General features: G+C 45.6%; 1 protein-coding gene across 1 annotated transcript in view; it reads right to left on the minus strand.

Moving 5' to 3' along the window:
- Nucleotides 1-18,734, minus strand: part of Pgm1 (phosphoglucomutase 1) — a 59,484-nt gene that overhangs the window by 23,277 nt on the left and 17,473 nt on the right. The window contains exons 2-5 of the mRNA XM_032901777.1: nucleotides 3,988-4,150; nucleotides 3,446-3,592; nucleotides 2,032-2,157; nucleotides 818-1,008 (exon numbers count right to left, since the gene is read on the minus strand). Of these exons, the coding sequence (XP_032757668.1) occupies nucleotides 818-1,008; nucleotides 2,032-2,157; nucleotides 3,446-3,592; nucleotides 3,988-4,150 (627 nt within the window). The remainder of the gene's footprint in view (nucleotides 1-817; nucleotides 1,009-2,031; nucleotides 2,158-3,445; nucleotides 3,593-3,987; nucleotides 4,151-18,734) is intronic.

An 18,734-nucleotide genomic window follows, 5' to 3' on the forward strand; every position in this document is an offset into this window, starting at 1 on the left:
CAAAAAAAAAGGCCGCCACCCTTGCCGCTTCCAAGGTGCCTCCTATGCGGGCACTCGAGCGCCTGAGACTCGAGGGGAAACGGCAGCGCATCCTGCACTCCATCGGAAGATCCCTGGTGACACAGCATCTGCTCTGAGCCCCTTCAGTTCTCCTAAGTCTTGATGTAGGGAATATTAATTTTCAGGAAGCAGTTGCTTTTAGCTGGTGAAGCAGCAAAAATAAAAACTCATAATAAACAGAGCATTTACTGTCCATGACACACAGGGATGTGCACCTTACACAATCTCCTTTGTTGTCACACGGTTACCAATGTAAGGAGAAATTTTCATTTTAGGGAAAGCACAGAACGTTGACTCTCTTAACATACTCATTATATTGGCTATAAACAGCTTCACTATCCAGCTGGTATTAACAAATGCACGGGTATGTTATAAGATGAAATGCACGTGTATGTTATAAGAAAGATGAAACCTTCTGTAAAGATTAAATGACTAATCGGCCTGGCTGAGACTAGCTTAGGGCCAGTATCTAGAACTCCTGCAGCTTCTGGAGTATAGTCATTAAATCCTAACTGGGACCCACACCCCCACCCAGCAAATCCGAGTGCCTGAAATCCAATGCACTGGTTATATTTCAAAGCCTTTTGTTTCTGCTCAAGAAGGTCTTTTAATCATTTGGCCCTGGCCTCCCGTGTAACAAAGGGCTCTTGAGAGCTACTCAGCAGGCTCCAATGGCCTGGTAGAAACTGTCCATTTTCCCCCTGCGTCTGCAAGGCCCAGCTTGCATGAGAAACCATTTAAATGTTCTTATACACACCCCATCACCATCAAAGGCAGCCCCGAAATCATGCTCTCCTGACTTCATGGTTTCCACCAGGTCAGCAGCGTAGGTGAGGTTGGGGTCAGGGTGGTGGCCTCCAAAATCCTCCAGGGGAACACAGTTCACAGCTGAGTTTGCGGGGGCACCAAGTTCTTCACAGAGGATCTTCTTGACGTACGGTCCCACAACTGTAACAAATTAAAGGATGAATAGCCAAACCCTAAAACTTATTAAAATGTGGAATGGCTGCAGGGTGGGAATAAGAATGGCGTGGGCAACTTCCTATCCCCAGACACCATAGTCTTTGAAAGGAGTCATCTACTGAGTCTCTGTCCGTTCCCTAAACATGTGCAGAGCTCTGCCGACTAGTTGAGGAGGACACAAACCTTCCATATGAAGGTGGAAGGATACTCCTCCGACCAAAACCAGAGGGCCAGCAAAGACCCACTGGAAGGCTGCAATCCAATGGTAGATTTTTTTTTCAGGGCAGTCTGCAGTGTATCAGGAAGCTCTGCTCAGACCCATGAAAGGGCTCAGGTAAATGCATCCTTCCCCAACCACACAGACAAGTCTGTGGGTTCCACACCCCTGCCACTCAAATACTCTCCAGTCCTGAACTGCTGCAGGATAGGCAGAGTCTAAATAGTCATGAATTTTCATGATCTATATACGGGAAAGTCTCGTGGCTTCAGGTCATAGTCACGGTTGTCTCTACTGGCCTGGTCAAACAGCCCACAGAGGAAGAAGGGCGTGAGATACACATCCTGTTGCTGCTGAGTTTAATCCTTGGCTTGCCCCGGCCCTCAGCTAAGAAAAGCATGTGGAAGCAATGGGGGTGGGGCTCGAGAACATGTCCCCCACAGCTGGCTAGTTAGCAGGCCAAAGTCACTCTTCAGAGTGTATGTGGGTGCAGAAGCAGAATGTGAGAGACACAAGAGAGCCCACAACAGCTGCAAGGGACTGGAAGCCCAGGGCTTGGTGTGAAAACACTGAGATTCACACCAGCTCACCACCAGGGACATCTGTACTGTCTGCTTGCCTGCAATGAGATTCGTAAATGTGAAATCTGCAATGTGAAATGTGCAAATGTGAATCTGAAATGCTTGTGAAGTAACACCGTGTAAGCCATCGGAGGCCTAAGAGGGCTGTGGAGGCATCTCGGCACACACAGCAGAGAAGCTCCCTGTCTTTGCAGAGCCACCAGCTCGTACCTCCATGCATGGCGTCGATGCGGATCTTCAGTCTGTTTGGGCCGGAGAGTAGCTCCTTCAGTGCGTTGAAATCAAAGATGTTTCTCAGCATTGTGGCATAGGCCTCGACTGAGTCCACGATCTCCACTGTGAGAATAAGTGACATGGGAAGGAAAAACAAAACATATCAGACCGTTATGTTCCAACCTAACTATATCTCAGTGAACCTGCAGTAACTGTGCACAAGGGCGACTGTGACGGCTGTTAAATGTCACCTCAAACATACTAACAATCTTCCCTAGACACAGATGTTACTTGTGATTTACATGATTTTGTAGACAAGCTCAGGGTTTGAAAGTCAGGAGCTTGCACAGCTAGGGTGGGACACACAAATTCTCAGCAGAGGCTAGCTGACCTCTGCTATGCTGCCGCCCACTGTCCCTACATATCCCCAAGTCACTTCTATTTTTGGAATCATGGATGACAGGAAAGATAACACCCATTTTTCTTTAATTTTCATTTTAGAGGTCCAGGGGGAAAAAAGTTTCCTCAATGAATCACTTCCTGTATCTCCTGTTAGTGGCTAAAAGTGTCTTTGCTCAGGAGTTCTGGACATTTTCAAAGCACAAGGGGTTTATGGAGCACTCTAGTGGTGGCTTTTAAACCCTAAGAACACATGGCACTTGGTGTTTATCACAGTGCAACTGTCAGCCCTCAATGCACTCCCTAATGCTGTCCAGTGGAAACAATACAAAGTGAGCTAGGCCAAATGCAGGTCCCAGTGGCAGCCTTCTCATCTTCTGAATATGAACTTATACATGTTTATTCACCATATCCCTATCATTCAACACAAAATGGGACCCACCCTTGCGTTTTCAGGGACTTTCAATTGACCCTCACAAAGGGCCTGATGGACTGAACTGCATGTCAGGGGAGGCGGGGAAATCAAGAGCCAGGCTTGGGAGCCATTCGATGAGTCTGAATGCTGGTTTTCCTGCTCACTGACTAGTGCCAGCCTGTTTCTTGACCTCTCTCTAGTTTTGCTTCTTCCTCTGCTGAAAGTCTGCAGTGACAGTGCTGTCCCCACAGGCTGGCTATGAGAATAAAATGGACAAACACACAGGTATAGTAGAAGCCCAACAAGATTCACCACACAGGTCTTCTAGTCGAGGCTATTGTGGAAACTGAGGCCTGAGAGTTGGAAGCTAATCATACAAAGTCATATATCACCACATCATTCACACTCCCCAAGCACACTCCAGACCTGCTGAGTAATTGATCCAGCCAATGCTCACAGACCACCATCTTCCAAAGCTGAACACCCACTTGAATAAAACCCCAAAGAAAAACTGCTCAGGTTGGACACAGGAGCGTGTGGGGCGAGGAGAGGAGTAGCATGCTTGTGAAGGGCAGTAGATATGAAAAGTGTACATGCCTGTGAAGGGCTTGAACTTGTTTTCCAAGTCAAACTGCTGCTTTCCCAGAACACTGAGATCTACCTTCAAGTCAGGGCAAATGGCATATTCTTCGATTGTCTTGCTGATTTGGAAAATTTTATCAGTGATTGCTTCTGGAGCAGGACCTACAAATCACAGAGCAAGCAAAGGTCATCACGAGCAGTTCACGAGAAAACACAACCCACACTCAGCAATCACTTGACCCTAGCGTGCTTCCACCGAATCACAAAGTACCAGGACTCCTTCTTCAGATTCTCACTATACAATCTGGATTGGTTTTGAATTCGTAATTCTTCTATGTCAACCTTCAAAGTGCTGGGAGCCAATACCAATTAGAATTCTCTAAAGCAAAATACCATGCTAGCTACAATTCATCACAAAGAAAGCAGCTGGAGATTAAGATGTACTTTACCATCTCCAAAGGGAAGCAAAGCCCTTAAGGTGGGAGTCAGTGCCCAGGGCTTCAGGTGCTAGCTTATCCAACTGTATCTACCTGTCCTTAAGATGACGGAATACTCACCCCCATTAGAAATATTGAATTTAATTCCAAAATCTCCATTGGGCCCTCCTGGATTGTGGCTAGCTGTCAGAATGATCCCACCAATGGCTTTGATTTTTCGGATAATGCAGGATACAGCAGGAGTGGAGAGGATTCCATTCTGTCCAATAACCAGGCGGCCGATCTAGGAGAAGAAATCCACAACATATAAATGCAAAGCTACTATAAAGAAATGCCAGGAGGAGAAGAAAATGGACAATGAAGACACCATTGGACCAGTGAAGATTTTTTCTTAAGGAAACATCAGCATCTTGGATATCTGTGCCACATTACTGAGGTAGAATCAGAGCTTTGAGCAAAGCCATTTCCTTCCTTCCTTCCTTCCTTCCTTCCATCCCCCCTCCCTCCCTCCCTCCCTCCCTCCCTCCCTCCCTCCATCCCTCTCTTCCTTCCTTTTAACCCTGTGGAACTTTGTAGCTTTGCAATCGCACACTGAGGTGCTATAAGGCAAGAAGAACACAGTGCATGCGTAAGAGTCCATCCAGGGCAGGCTCTCAGTGTGGACGTACTAAAGGACTGTGAGAAAGCCTGCATTTTATTCAGCTCCAGCATATATCCCATCCACAAGGGGAGAAAGAACTTAGGCCTAACTAGTTAAAGGCATTGTAACCAAAGAAAAAGCTTTCTCAATTAAGGCCCTTAGAAAGCAAAAGGATTGTACCTGATGTCAAGAATAATACAAAACGCACTTTGCAAATTTCTTTTCAGGCAAGTCTGGCTTTTGTATCTAGTGAGATTCCTTGTGGTTTACCATGTTAGATATAGCTGGATTACTTCCTGAGCCTAAGACAAGATGGTGAGGAGTGTTGCTGAGGAAACCGGTCCTCCCATCTACCTGAAAGGGACACTGGGACTGACTTTCCTGCATCTCTAACCGATGGTATCAGCCCAGCTCTTGAAACTGAAATTTGCCTTCATAAAATGAAACCTGATTCAACACAACCCAAGTAGAAAAGGCTCCTTGGTCAGCTCCTTGGAGGAGGTGGGACTGCCATATTAAAAATACTTAGGGGTGGGGTTTAGCTCAGTGGTAGAGTGCTTACCTGGAAAGCATCAGGGCCCTTTGGGTTTCCATTAGTCCCAGTCAAAAAAATGAACCAAAAAAAAAAAAAAATACTTAGAAGGTGGGGAGTTTGTGTTGTCCCCATTGACTATTCTGAAAGAAAGGATCAGGGACATCTTTTGCTTTTAATTTTCCATTAGTTTTATTTGCTTGGGTTTTTTTTTGTTTTTGTTTTTGTTTTTTGTTTGGTTTGGTTTGGTTTTTTTGTAATGGAAATGACTTGGTGGTGGAGGATGTATTTTCCTTTTTGAAATTTTATTTTTATTTTTGATGATGTGTATATGTGTGCACACCTTGTGTGGATGTGTGCACATGAATGCAGCTGCACATAGAGAACTATGGCCACAGTTGGACTAATAGCAGAAGCACGACATTAAGTTTATATATGTGGAAGAAAGGGGAGATGGGACCATCTCAGCCCTCCAGGGGGTTCGCTACGTAACTACTTTAAAAATCAAGTCAGGAATCGGGTAATTTTACTTGTCTCTGAGGGGAACGTAGGAGTTGTGATTTACTAGTTGTTGTCTGAGTCACCTGAAGATGCCTTTTCACACTGAACACACCAACGTTTCCTTCAGTTTTTATATATTTGATATGGAAGGAGGGTCTGATGAACAATACGGTTCACCATGCACATCCCCCTTCATTCTCCTGTCCCTTATGGTAAGATCTGTGGTCAGCCATGACTGCAGGCTGCGGGGACTGTGCAAAAGGTTAAAAATGACATCGGAAATCAAGGCAAGAAAACCCAGGGCTGCTTCTCTCTTGAAGGGCTAAAGGTTCTAAAGCAGGCTCCCCTGGACTGCCTTGACTAGGGAAGGCAGCGCACTTACCCTCCTCCTAAAGATGGCTGTAGCATGGCAAGCACTCCCATCCCACCTCCGGTCATGAAGCTCATCAGCTGGTCTTTAAACACAACCCTGTCCTGCTAAAAACCAAGCCCTGCTGTGCAGTCCCCAAATCCCTCCCACCCAGCAGGAATCGGCGGCTCACACACCAGAGTTCCTAGCAGCATCTCACACAACAGCGAAAGGGGGAAAGAACCCAGACATCCTGCTTCAGAAGACAGGATGGATACACAATGCATCACACAGACACACACAGATACACACAGACACAGACACACACACACACACACACAGACAGACATACACACACACAGACACACAGACACACACATAGACACACACACACATAGACACACACAGACACACACAGACACAACAGACAAACACACACAGACACACACACACACTGACACACAGACATACACACACACACACACACACACACACACACACACACACACACACACACAGGAGCATTACTCAGCCTTGAGACAGAAGCCAAGCTGGAGGCTGGTGCATAGTAAAGGAGTGGGTGGGGGTAAAGAAGTAAAGATAAAGTGGACTACGAAGAAGAAATTCCTGTCACACATTACAATATGGATGAACCCTGGGGACATCTCCAAGACAGATACGTGCAGGATTCTATTTACATGAGCTATCTTAAAATCATCAAAACCACAGAAACAGGAAGAAGGATGTTGGCTGTCGGGGGTTGCGTGAGGGTAGGGGTAGAGGGAGAAATGAGGAGCTGTTCATTGGGTGTGGAACACAATAAAAGATGATAACATCCCAAAGACGAGTCACAGCAATGTAAATACAGTTAACACCACTGACCCACACAACTGCAACAGCTCTGTCGGTGAACAATGTTATGCCTTTAAAAAACAATTAAATGCTTTTAAAAATTAGTTATTATATCCAGAGACGGCACTGTTCTCTACGCAGAGGGAAGTGACTGGAAAAGACGTCTATAGGACCAACACTAATTGTTTTACTTTCTATTTTGAGACAGTGCCTTGCTGGATCTCCTAGGCTAACCTCAAACTCCACGATCATCTGCTTTAGCCTCCCAAGGGCTGAGGTTACGGGATTTGACCACCATGCCTGGCTTAAAAGCTTTTTAAAACTCCAAGAGAAAGGAATGAAATTCTGACCCGTGCTCCAGCATGATGAGGCATGAAAACATTATGCTAACTGAAACAGACCAGACACAGAAAGACAAGGACTGATTATTACTTCTAGGAGGGAGCCCAGGTCAGGCAAACGTGCAGAGGCGGAGGGTAGGGTTAGAGCCACCAGATGCTGGGAAAAGCAGGTATGGGGAACGACTGTTTAGTGGGTACAGAGTTTCTGTTTGGGACAATGATTGTACTGCATTACAAATGCCACTGTAAATGCTTAACATGACAAAGCTGATGTTACATGCTACCTTCCCTGAGAAAGGGAAAATACAGCTTGGTGGCTCTCGGTGTTTTGTTTAAAAAGAGGAGGAGGAGGAGGAGAGGAGGAGGAAGATGCCTCCTCGTTTTTTCTTTGTCCTGCTAGCTACAAGCACGGTCCTTTTATTTAACCTCTAAAATTTCTCCAAGTTCAAAGCTACGGGGACAACATGCAGTCTACGTGGACCCACCAAATCCTCATTTTGTGCATTAAGATATCCATTAAAAGTAGACAGCTCCATGCAAATGAGAACAAAGAGAAACTTCTATTGAAGCTTAACTGCACCCCACACTTCTCAGATGCACCAGGTAGAGAAAAGGAAGGTACAGATGCCCCAGCACACAGAAAGGAGAGAGTGACTGGCTCCATTTAGCTTACCGTGCCTACAAGTCCTCCACAAACTAGTCATGGGGGGGGGGGGGTTCTGACAGTGGTGAGATGCACTGTCTTTTGCTAAAATCCACGGTGGTAACCATCCTTCCCTTAGATTTCCTGCATCCTACCACAACCGGAGATGGTAAAGCTGTCGGAATGTGGACTATGTTAGAAAAAGAAGAAACTAAGGCAAGGTCCTTAGAACCGCAGGAATTTATCAGATTAGAGCACTTTATCAGTCTATTAAATGTCTTCAGAGTGGTTCAGCCAGCCAGCAGGACGGCTTTTGGTGTAGTGCTATATTTTAATATGGAATGTCCTTGAAAATATTGCTTGAGCTGCCACAGCCTTAACAAATAGGCAGTTACCACATTTAATCAATTATTATCTCTGAAATGTATTATTTAGCAAACCTTCAAACAGTCAATCAGAGAAAGTCTGCAGGGTCTGCCTGGATTACCATTCCGTCCACCTCGCCCACATCCTTCAGCTCCACACAAGAAAACTTTAATGAAGCCGAATCTATCAGTGCAAAGGGGACAGTGTACCGGATTCACTCAACAGCCTAGATGTATGGAGAAATAATGTTCCATTTGTCCTCTCAAAAGATTAAAGCCTCTTTAACACCATTCCCTGAGCAGCGCTCCTCAAAGATGAAATTTACGGCGCGTCACATTTTATCTTAAAAATGTGTATGCTTCATAATAATTTCATATTTGAGCTCTTTATCAGCAATTTTTACATGACAAGCATTCGGATTCTGAAATCCCAGACCGCAGACAGTAGTAAGTAGCACCTCTAAGTTTACACTGGTGGCGTGCCTTTCGCTGTTGTTGGCTTTTCCAAACACCTGCTTGGCACATTCAAACAGACTCAAAATGAATGCCCAACACATTTGATGCAGTGCTAAATATTATGGTCTCCAGGACAGGATTTCCTCCCCTCCCCAAAAAAAGTACAACAAACTTTAAAACTTTGTAGATAGTAATAGAATGTGTGCTCCAAATTTTAGCTCTGTATAATTTGACACACACACACACACACACACGCACACGCACACGCACACGCACACACACTTGGGTTGGAATTCCAGAACAAAAGCAGCAAAGCCCGGACATACATCTTCCTATAAAAGTGGGCTGCAGAGCCGTTCTACTCTCAAGACCAGTGCTTTTGCCATTTTCCCTCAGATTTGCTTAATCTGGACAACGTGGGTCCGCCATAGCAGCCCTTGGCCAGAGTCTGCTAACATTACTGCCATGTAAGACCCGTTGTCTCTGCCCTGCTGCACAAATTCACCCTAATACAGGGCTTCTTTGTATCTCAGGTCATTATAAGTAGATTCCTCTGCGACGGTCTTCCCTTCAGACTCACATCTAACATCCAACTGCCACCCCCCAGTCCTCGCCCCGGTACTTTTTTACATGACAACCAAGATGCACAAACAGCATGCCCAGCCTTTGTTTTCCTGTTTGACAAATGACTGAACTTCAACAAGGAAGCCATTGAACACACTGCAAATCCTCCCCTTGCCCCCACTCATGACAGCTCTCTCCACAGGACAGGGGTAATTCTAGAAGCTAGCTAGCAAGCAGTTGCAAAAGCTTAGGGCCAGGAACATGATTTATGTGTCTACACAGCAGCAGGTACTTCCCAAACTACAGGAACCAAGCACGACACACGCAAGGCTGAACTTCATGCTCACGTCCCTATGTCACTGCTCTAACTCCGAACCATTTTCACGACCTTCGAGCTCCAAAGTCACAATGGAATTAGGCAGGCGTTAGAACTGAGGCGTAGACTATATCCACACCTAGATGGGTCTGAGTATTTCTGCAGGAAAGTTACTCGGAAGGCCAGAGACGTGACAATACTTATTGTATACCAACCCCATTGGCAGCTGCCATCTGCACTACTGTCTCTATGGCTGACTTGTTAAAATACCGCCCGTCTCCACCAACCACCAGTGACGACCCCTGGCGATCTTTTAGGTCTATGGAAAAGAATATGCTCTGGATGAAATTCTCCAGATAGCAAGGCTTCTCCTCAAAGTAATAGGTGTTCTTCCGCAATCCGCTTGTTCCTGGCTTCTGGTCGTGGTAAGGAACTGTGGCAAAAGTCAGCAGTGGGAGTGGACCCTCTTCTGTTCTCCTGTACGTCCCAGAAATCCATTCTTCAAAGTCGCTCATCTTTCATATCCAACACTTGGCTCTGTGAGGGTGTCCAGGAAGTAGCTGAGGGTCCCCCAAATTCTCTATCGGACCTGGAGCTGCCACGGTGTCCTTTGAGTAAACAGCACAGAAATTTTCCTTGGACCATCACTGTCGGTTAGGAAGTCCCATTCATTCCCTATGGTGGTTGTCTCCTGAGAGAAGGTTACGGGTCACACACCCACCCATACCCCCATACAAGGCAGATCTTCAAAGCCATTCGGATGAAGATCCTTCTGCCCACACAATGAAGCAGAACACCCTTCAATTAGTTTTGCCTCATTTCCCGTTAGGGCACAGTGCCCCGCAGGGCTGCCTGCTGCAGACTTTGGTTTCAGACACCAGAGAGCTGCCAGCCTCAGCTCTTGAAGCCAAGGCTGAGATGGAACAACTGCAGTTCCTAAAGCAGGTTAGGACAAGATACCTGGTATGGCTCTCACTATTCCTGCTGCCCCCTGAACTGGAGCCGCTGGGCCGTCTGCAGCTAAAGTTGCTTGGAGTCACTGAGCAAATAAAAGGTCAAGCTTAAAATGGAAGAGAGGATCTCAGTTACCTCTGGTCTCTTCGTTTCGATGCCATTCTGATACCCACAGGATTATGTCCTTCCCTCATGCCTTCCAGGTAGAAGAGGAATAATCAGCTAGCAGAAGAGATCTGCTCGTTGGCTGCCAGGAATTTAACCAAATAGGGCTGGAGTACGGCTTGGGGAGACTGTGCTTGTCAGCACGGGCAATGCCAGCACTGGCGGTAAAAATGGTTTAATAAGAGTATCCACCAACCAACAGTTAGGCTCCTCTCTTAAATTTATAGAAAAATGACTCTGGGGACTCACCACATTTTTTGAGAAATACAGAAAAATGAGGAGTTGATAGATGTATTTTCCTATGTATATAGGCCTGGATCAGTTACTAATAATTAGACAAATAATAGGATAATACGATTAATTATTTTAGATAGGGTCTTACTATGTAGCCCAGACTGGCCTTGATCATGAAGCTCACACTGGACTGGAACTTGAAGTCCTGTTAGTTTCTGCTGGCATACAGGCCTGTGATATTGTGCCTCTTTAAACAGATTTTACTCTCAAGAAAATATGTTAAATGTTTTTATTTTTATTTACGTGTACAACATGTGCATGTCTGAGTGCGTGTGCCTATGGAGACCAGAAGAGGGCAATGGAGGCCCTGAGTGTGTAGATTCAGGTGGCTGTGAAGTGAGCTTGGTGTGGGTGCTGGGAACCAAAGTACCCTCTTTTAACTGCATTTCTCCAGACTTCTCAAGGAAATATTTTTAGTGAAGCAAATGGTCTTTTGCATTTGAAGAACCTAAAATGTTTTAAAAACATTTTATGTAAACAAATTTAGTAACAAATATCCTCTGACCCCTGAGGTTTCCTTAATAATTGATTTAAATACATACCTGTGAGTTTCTTCTCTGGGTCAGCAGAAGTTACCAAATAAGAAGCCATATCATCAAAGTTCTGAAGTTGTTAAAGATGTTTAAAAAGTAAACCAGGGCTGGTCACACCACAGGTCTGGGGAGCCTGATAAGAACTGGAGAGTAAGGTTTTGAAGGGAGCTGTGAATCACCACTTTTGAAAAGCAGAATTATCTACCAAGGTGCCAATTTGGGTGTGACAGCAGACAAGCTCTGTAAGCAGCTAGCCAGCAGGAGTGGCGTGGTGATGCCTAGCACAGGGCCACCAGAGCTACTGGGCACATGGTGGGAAAGCAGCTGACTGGCAGGGGAGCGTGGTGCCCTTCATACAGCAGACTTGGCTACACTGACCAACTACTGACACCCCAAGATCCATGGGGTCTGCTGGATCTCATGGTCCAAGTGGCAGAGCAGCCTGCACAGCAGCCTGGGCCTGCTGAAGAGCCTTCTCCTGCTCCAGGCCCCGCACAAAGCTAGCAGTCTACCCAGTCACTTGGTGCATGGGCCTGAGTAACACACCCAAGGGGACAAGGGGAGTAACTTATCCTTCAATAATAGAATAATAGTTAATAGAAGATCAATCTCTGCTTGCCCCACATCACTTGATGCTTGGGAATTTCACTGAAGTAGAAGGTCCTTGAATTTTGGCTGGGTTTAATTCCCATCCTCTGATGTACATAGATGTTTTATTAACGAGTCCAAAGTGGTTGCTACCGCTTGCTCACATGGACCAATCAGCACAATGTCGTCAATATGGTGGGCCAGCGTGACAGTTTGTGGAAGAGTCAGATGATCAAGATCCCTTCAAACTAAGTTATGACTTGGGGCTGGAGAGTTGATATACCCCTGAGGCAAAACCGTAAAGGTACACTGCTGGCCTTGCCAACTGGGAGCAAAGAGAAAGAAAATCTGCAGATGTGGGAACAGCTCGTGAAGCTCGTGTGTTAGGCTGAGAACCAGACAGCCAAAAAACCAACCACTTTTTTTTTATAGCTTATTCAGGGCTCCTGTTTTTTTAAAAATGAAATTCTTTGAAATTGATTTTAAAGGCAAGCTTATTTTATTCATGGCTATCTACCATGACTTTTTTTTTGACTTATTATGAGTAGCTTTTTAAAAAAATTCATCTATTTTAGGTTCTGTGCCAAGTTCCCCTTCGTTTCTTATAGCCTTGCAAATTAGACCAACATATGTGTCTTGGCATACGCAACCAAAGAGCTAGATTTATGAACTATTATTCCAGTGATCTCTTCATTGGACTAACAGAGCAGTGACCCAAGGCACTGCAACCTTCCTAATGAGCTCCCGATGTTCCAGGGTACATTCGGGGGTACGTGGGCACGAGAGGGCTTGGGCAAACCCACCCAGCACATTGCATCTCAGCGTGCGCTCTGCTGCTGCAGCTGGGCCACTTGCTGGTGAAGGGCTGAAGCTGAAATTACAAACGTGATTCCACCTAGATGGCTGCGCATGCCCAGTTTCTTATTTATCAATATGCAAAGGGATGCCTGAAGGACACACGGTAGACGATTACTGGAGAAAGCTTCCTTTCTTTTAAAAAAAAAAAAAGACACGAAGTCGTAATTTTACCGACACCACAGAACTCAACCTCATATAAAAATATTACCAGAAGCAGCAGTGTTAGACGGACTGTGACGTGGGGTAAGAAAGAAGAGGCATTAAAAACATTAAGCTCCCCGAGCCGCTCGGACTAAGTGGGGCAGCTATTAAGAAGCTCATCCGTTTTAGCTCTCCAGCAAAGGTTGAACTTCATCTTCAGAAACGCTACTGTCGAGCAGAGCGAACCCAATTTGGCCTAATGAATTCGCCTGCGTTGCCAGTACTCCTTCACCATGACACAGATTACATTTAAACCAGATGGGGGATTTAAGGATTGGTCCCTTCAGACAAGGGACTTTCATACTGGTCTCGGGCCCAATCAATTTCACAATGGCAGAGTTATGAACCCCTTCGCTCCTGGCCTCCCAAAGATTCAGATCCCTTTCTCATCAGCAAGCTGGAAAGCTCTCTCCCTCCCTCCTTTGCTTCCTTCCTTCCTGTCTCCCTCTTTTTTCCTTCCTTCTTTCTTTCCTTCCAGTAACGCAGATTTATTGGACAGCTAGCTCCGATGTCTACCCCCCATACAAGCACTGGACCTAGGGCTCAAGTGGGCTCATGTTTCCATACACAGGGTTCAGTTTTAGAAAGGTCACAGGCGCAGAAGTGCTACCCCTGATTCGGGTGCAGGGTCTAGGAAGCCAGTTTCTTGTTCAGCTAAAAGCAACAGGCCGTACCCAACGACTGGCCCATAGCTCTCTACTTTTGCCATGACCCAGAATCCTTCCCACCATGAGCCCAGAGTTTTGGTCCACAGCAGTGTGGAGAGCCCAATCATTTCTCCAGCCAACCCAGGCTCAACATGGCAATATATGAAGTGCACAGGATTAGGAGACAGGCACAACCAGGCCCAAAAGCTATGACACCAAAGGGCATGAAAGCACACTCAGGAGCAGGTCATTGAATTGAACTGGGCCTGCAAAGATGCAGCTAGCTCTCAACTGAAATGGGCAGTAAATCACGAAAACATCCGAGAGCTGTGAGTGAAGACCAGCCCGTCCCAAAATCACTTTATCGCTAACGTGCGATCCTAATGCCCGCCTCATTCACAAGAGCAGGGTAAAGACAAGCCTCCTCCCGAGTGTCGAAGCAAGCCTCTGGAAATGGTGTAAAAAGATACTAAATTACCATTTATTTCACATTCTGGGTGGGAGCAGAGCAAAAACATGGATGTGTGGGTCTTTGTTGGAAAGAAGAGACATCAGGAGGAAGCCATCATGGCATGGTGGCCAACGTACTATTCCAGGGGAATATTTACAAGAGCTGAGTCTCTGAGCAGTAGCAACCCCAAGGATGAGCCCTGAGAAACACCTGGGGCAAGACATGGAGTTATACGACCCATACTTTTGTAAATATCAAAGAAGTGTAAGGAATCAAGGCAGGAAGGACACAAACCACCATGTTTTGGGACACATGACTGGTTAGCAACAGTGTATGAAAGAGCTTGCAGAAAGAGGTGCCAGATTATTCGAGACTGGCAAATTAAAGCTGGCAGACCAAGGCTGGCAGACCAAGCAAGGCTGGTAAAAAGGACCTTCCTCGGCTAGAGTGGCTTTGAAAGCCCTGTGGATATATTCTGCCAAGCACTGAGCCCCCTGCTGGCCTTCTGAATACACCTTCAACTTTAAGTCCCTGAGCCAGCCAGAATCTAGAGGTTTCTGTCCTCCAGCAGGAAAGATTTCCTATGCAACTCTGCTTCTGACCCCTTTCCACACCTCGCTTCTACCCATTCTCTGAGAACTGCCCCTTACCCTGGCCCAGAGGACTCTGATTCCAATCCATGATGACCAGGGTTACAAAAGCTGAATCATTCTGTCTTCAGGTCTTGGACTTCAGACTGAGACTTTGAAATATACAGACTAAAGCCAGTTAGCCCTTTAACCAGAGAGAGGCAGATTCAAGGACTAGAGGAATAAGACCCGTCATATCTCAAGCATATCCGTAAAACTGTTTCTGACAGCCAAGAACACAGGGAGGGATACTCAGACAGTACTAACACGGCATCACTTACATGTCTTGGGGTGCTGTGGCCTTGACTGTGGAGAACAAATCAGAAAAGAATCCAAAATAGAATCAAGCAGAAAATGGTTGGATGTATTTTCTGAACTGTGTAGGGGTTCAGGGTATCAGACCATTAGGGAACCCCTGCCGTGAGCGGAAATCATGAAGGCTCTCTGCAGCGTTGGCATTCCAGGCCAGGAAAGGTTCCACACTCAACTCGCTGGCCATCCAGCTCACATCGTCACCCTCATTCAACCAGAAAAGTAACTCCTAATTACTCGAAGTAAGTGAACAGATGGGTGTTTAAGTGGACTTTGTTTGGGGGAGTGGGTGGTAGGAATCGAACCCCTGACCTTGAGCATACTAGGCAAACACTCTACACTGAGCTACAATCACAGCCCCTACATGGGCATTTTAAAATATACATTTAGAATAAAGTACAGAATAGCCAAGTATACCTTGGATAAAAATAATAAAATTTACAGTACATGTTGAGTGCCTCTTATCCAAAATTCTCTAGACCAGAAGGGTTTTGGATTTTAGATGTTTCTGAATTCTGGAATGTTTGCCTTAATATAAAATGAAATATCTTAGGGATAGAATCTAGGTCTTGGTAAATTTATTTTGTTCATATGCATCTTTTGCACACAGCTTGAGGACAACTTTATACAAAATTTTTAGTGTGCCTATGAGTTCATTGTGACTTGCTATATGAAGTCGCACGTGGAATTTTGCACTTGTGGTACTATATTGGTGCTCAAAGGTATCAGATTTTTGGAACATTCTAAATTTTGGTATTTTTTTAAATTAGGGACACCCCATTGGTATTAAATGTCTTTTGAGCCATTATAGCAAATGTAAATATAGTTTGTATTTTAAACACATTTAAGGAATGTGGGCTACTACCTCATCTAAATGTCACCTTGTCGTTACAGCTGACAACAGGCAGAGGGCCAACTTACTGAGAGTCACAACCACAACTTTAAAAAAGAGGAATTAGCAGAATTATAAACATTAACAGAACACTCAAGAGAACTTAGAATATACTAGTTTATCCCATTAGATATTTAAAGAAATGGATTTCCTGACTAGACTGATGGATCTGAACCTTAGCTTGGACAACATTTATTTACTTCCCCAGGTCTTTATCTATAACATTAAAGTTGGGACTTCACACCCATCTCATGTAGACAGGCTACACGAGGAATCGCAGAATTTGCAGATGCCCTTATGAAAGGGTGCTGTTCCCATATGACTTTTACATATCTTCCCACATTAAGAAACCTCCAGCACACTCACAGTGCCTAATACCATGTAATAGAAACAGTTAACACTGCATTATTTGGAGAGTCTCTGCAAACCGAGGGCAATGAAACTCCTTTTCAAAGTTCTAGATGTTAGGACTGGGGATTTAGTTACGTTAGTTTGCTCAAAGTCCCAGGTTCGATCCCTGAGTACTGAATAAACAAGGTAATGACAGCACAGTGGCTATAATTCTTACACTTCCTCAACTATGTAGTCCAGCCTGGGCTACATGAGAACCTGTTTCAAAAAATAAAATTCTAAAAGTCAATAAAGCAAAGCATGTAAAAGGTTTATTGCAATGCTTGACCACAGAGTAGCTACTTAACAGAGGACCGCAACACTGCAAGACCATGCAGAACCAGTCAGAGGCTGGCCTGGGCAGTGAGTTTTAAAACAGCTGCTGAGTGCAGGACACCATGTCTGCTGTTGCCACATGAGAGTCATAGGTGCGCACACACACACACACACACACACACACACACACACACACACACACACAACCCGTACTCTGACAAACGAGTCCTCAGGGTGAGGAACATGAAGGAGACGGGCTTTGATACAGAGATAAGAGTCAGAGGGCTGTTGCCTGGGCTCCTCCTATATCTCCTGTGAGGCCAAGCATCACAGCTCCCATCCCAGCAGCGTCAGCATCATGGTATGGTCCTCGCAGTGGCTCAGGGGAAACTGACCTCCTGCCACACCACCATCTGCTCAGTTTTGATGAACCTCTGCGATGCTGGACCTGTTGACTGGTTTGGCCTCCAAGCAAAGGAGAAGAGGGAGGGAAACAACGGTCTCCCTTATCCTTTGAGAACTTCTTGGTAGAGGAGAGAAGACTGTCAAAAGCTGGAGTAAAAACGGCTCCCTAGGAACTTGCACTGGAACTGTGTGCTCCGAAGGAAGAGCACGGCCAGCAGCCACAGCCTACAGATACCATTCTTAGTCAAACTCTCCGGCTTAAAGATGCACCAGTCTGCGTGTGCACTCTGGAGAGAAGTGCTGAGTCACCACACTGTGAACTGTGACCCATAAAGATGTGCAGTTACTGTGAATCCAATTAAATAATAAGGGACACCCACCAGCCAGGTTACAGAATTGCTTTACTTTCAAGCCATTTGTGGTTGTGTGTTTCCCTCTTGTGGTGGGAAACAGAAAAATCAGGCCAATTTGCTGTAGCCTTGGGGTGAGAGAGGCGTTGTTCTCTTTTCCAGAACTGCTGCCTTGTCTAAATAAGAGGGTCCCATTCACCAGGCCCCCTGTGTCTTCTTATGGCCCACAAAGTGGGAAACTGCTACTCCGGGGCAGTCTTATGCTTGCACAGGTCAGCTTTGGAGAAAGGTGGCCTCAAAGACAGGAAACTGCCTTCCAGTGGAGAATCAATGTTAGGTGAGGGAGCAAACTCCCTGAGGAAGTTCAAACAAATAAAGAAAATATGTGAAGTGCTTATCATAGCTGCCTGGACACACAGTAACAAAAACCAAGAGGTACTGAGAAGGCCTGATCGCACCCTTCTAACTCATCTCCTGATGTGAGTCGGGGAGAGAGAAGGTTTGTGGGATAAACATTCTCTCAACTCCTGCAGTGGCCCTGGCACTTGGGGGAGGCAGGAGAATGAACATGGAGAAAGAAGATGGAAATGGAGAGGAACAGAGAGGAAGAGGGAACGCCTAGGACCGAACCAAGCAGTCTTTGCTCTACCCAGAGGGCTTTGGATTAGACCAGCCTGGGTCCAGCCCTGACTTTGTTCTCTTCTGGCTGTGTACAGTCTCTCTAGCCTCAACTCTTCATTTGTAAAATAGGTACAATGGTGCATGCTTATAACACCAGCACTCAACAGGTTAAGACTGAGAAGTCACCATTAATTTGACTGAGTTTGAGGCCAGCATAGGCTACAAAGTGAGATATTGTCTCAAAATAAAATAAACAAATTCCTGGAAGGGCAGCATCTGTGGTGGTTTGAATAAAAGCAGCCCCCATAGGTTTGTGTTTGAATATGTGGTCCCTCGTTGGTAGAACTGTTTGGGAAGGATTAGAAGGCGTGGCCTTGTTGGAGGAGGTGTGTCACTAGGAGTGGGCTTTGAGGTTTCAGAAGCCCATGCCCTTCCCAGTTAACTTTCTCTGCCTAGTGCTTGTGGGTCAGGATATATGTAAGCTTCAGGCACTGCTCCAGCACTATGCCTTCCTGCTGGCTGCCATGCTCCATACCATGATGGGCAGACTCACCCTGTGAAACTGTAAGCCCTCAATAAACTCTCTCTTCTATAATTGCCTTGGTCAAGGTGTCTTATCACAGCAATAGAAATAATGATGGTGAGATGCATGATGATGATGATGATGATGATGATGATGATGATGATGATGATGATGATGGAAGGGAAGGAGGAGTAGTTAGTAGTAGTAGTAGCAGTAGTA

The sequence above is a fragment of the Rattus rattus genome, chromosome 1 (genome assembly GCF_011064425.1).
Source record: "Rattus rattus isolate New Zealand chromosome 1, Rrattus_CSIRO_v1, whole genome shotgun sequence".
NCBI lineage: Eukaryota > Metazoa > Chordata > Mammalia > Rodentia > Muridae > Rattus > Rattus rattus.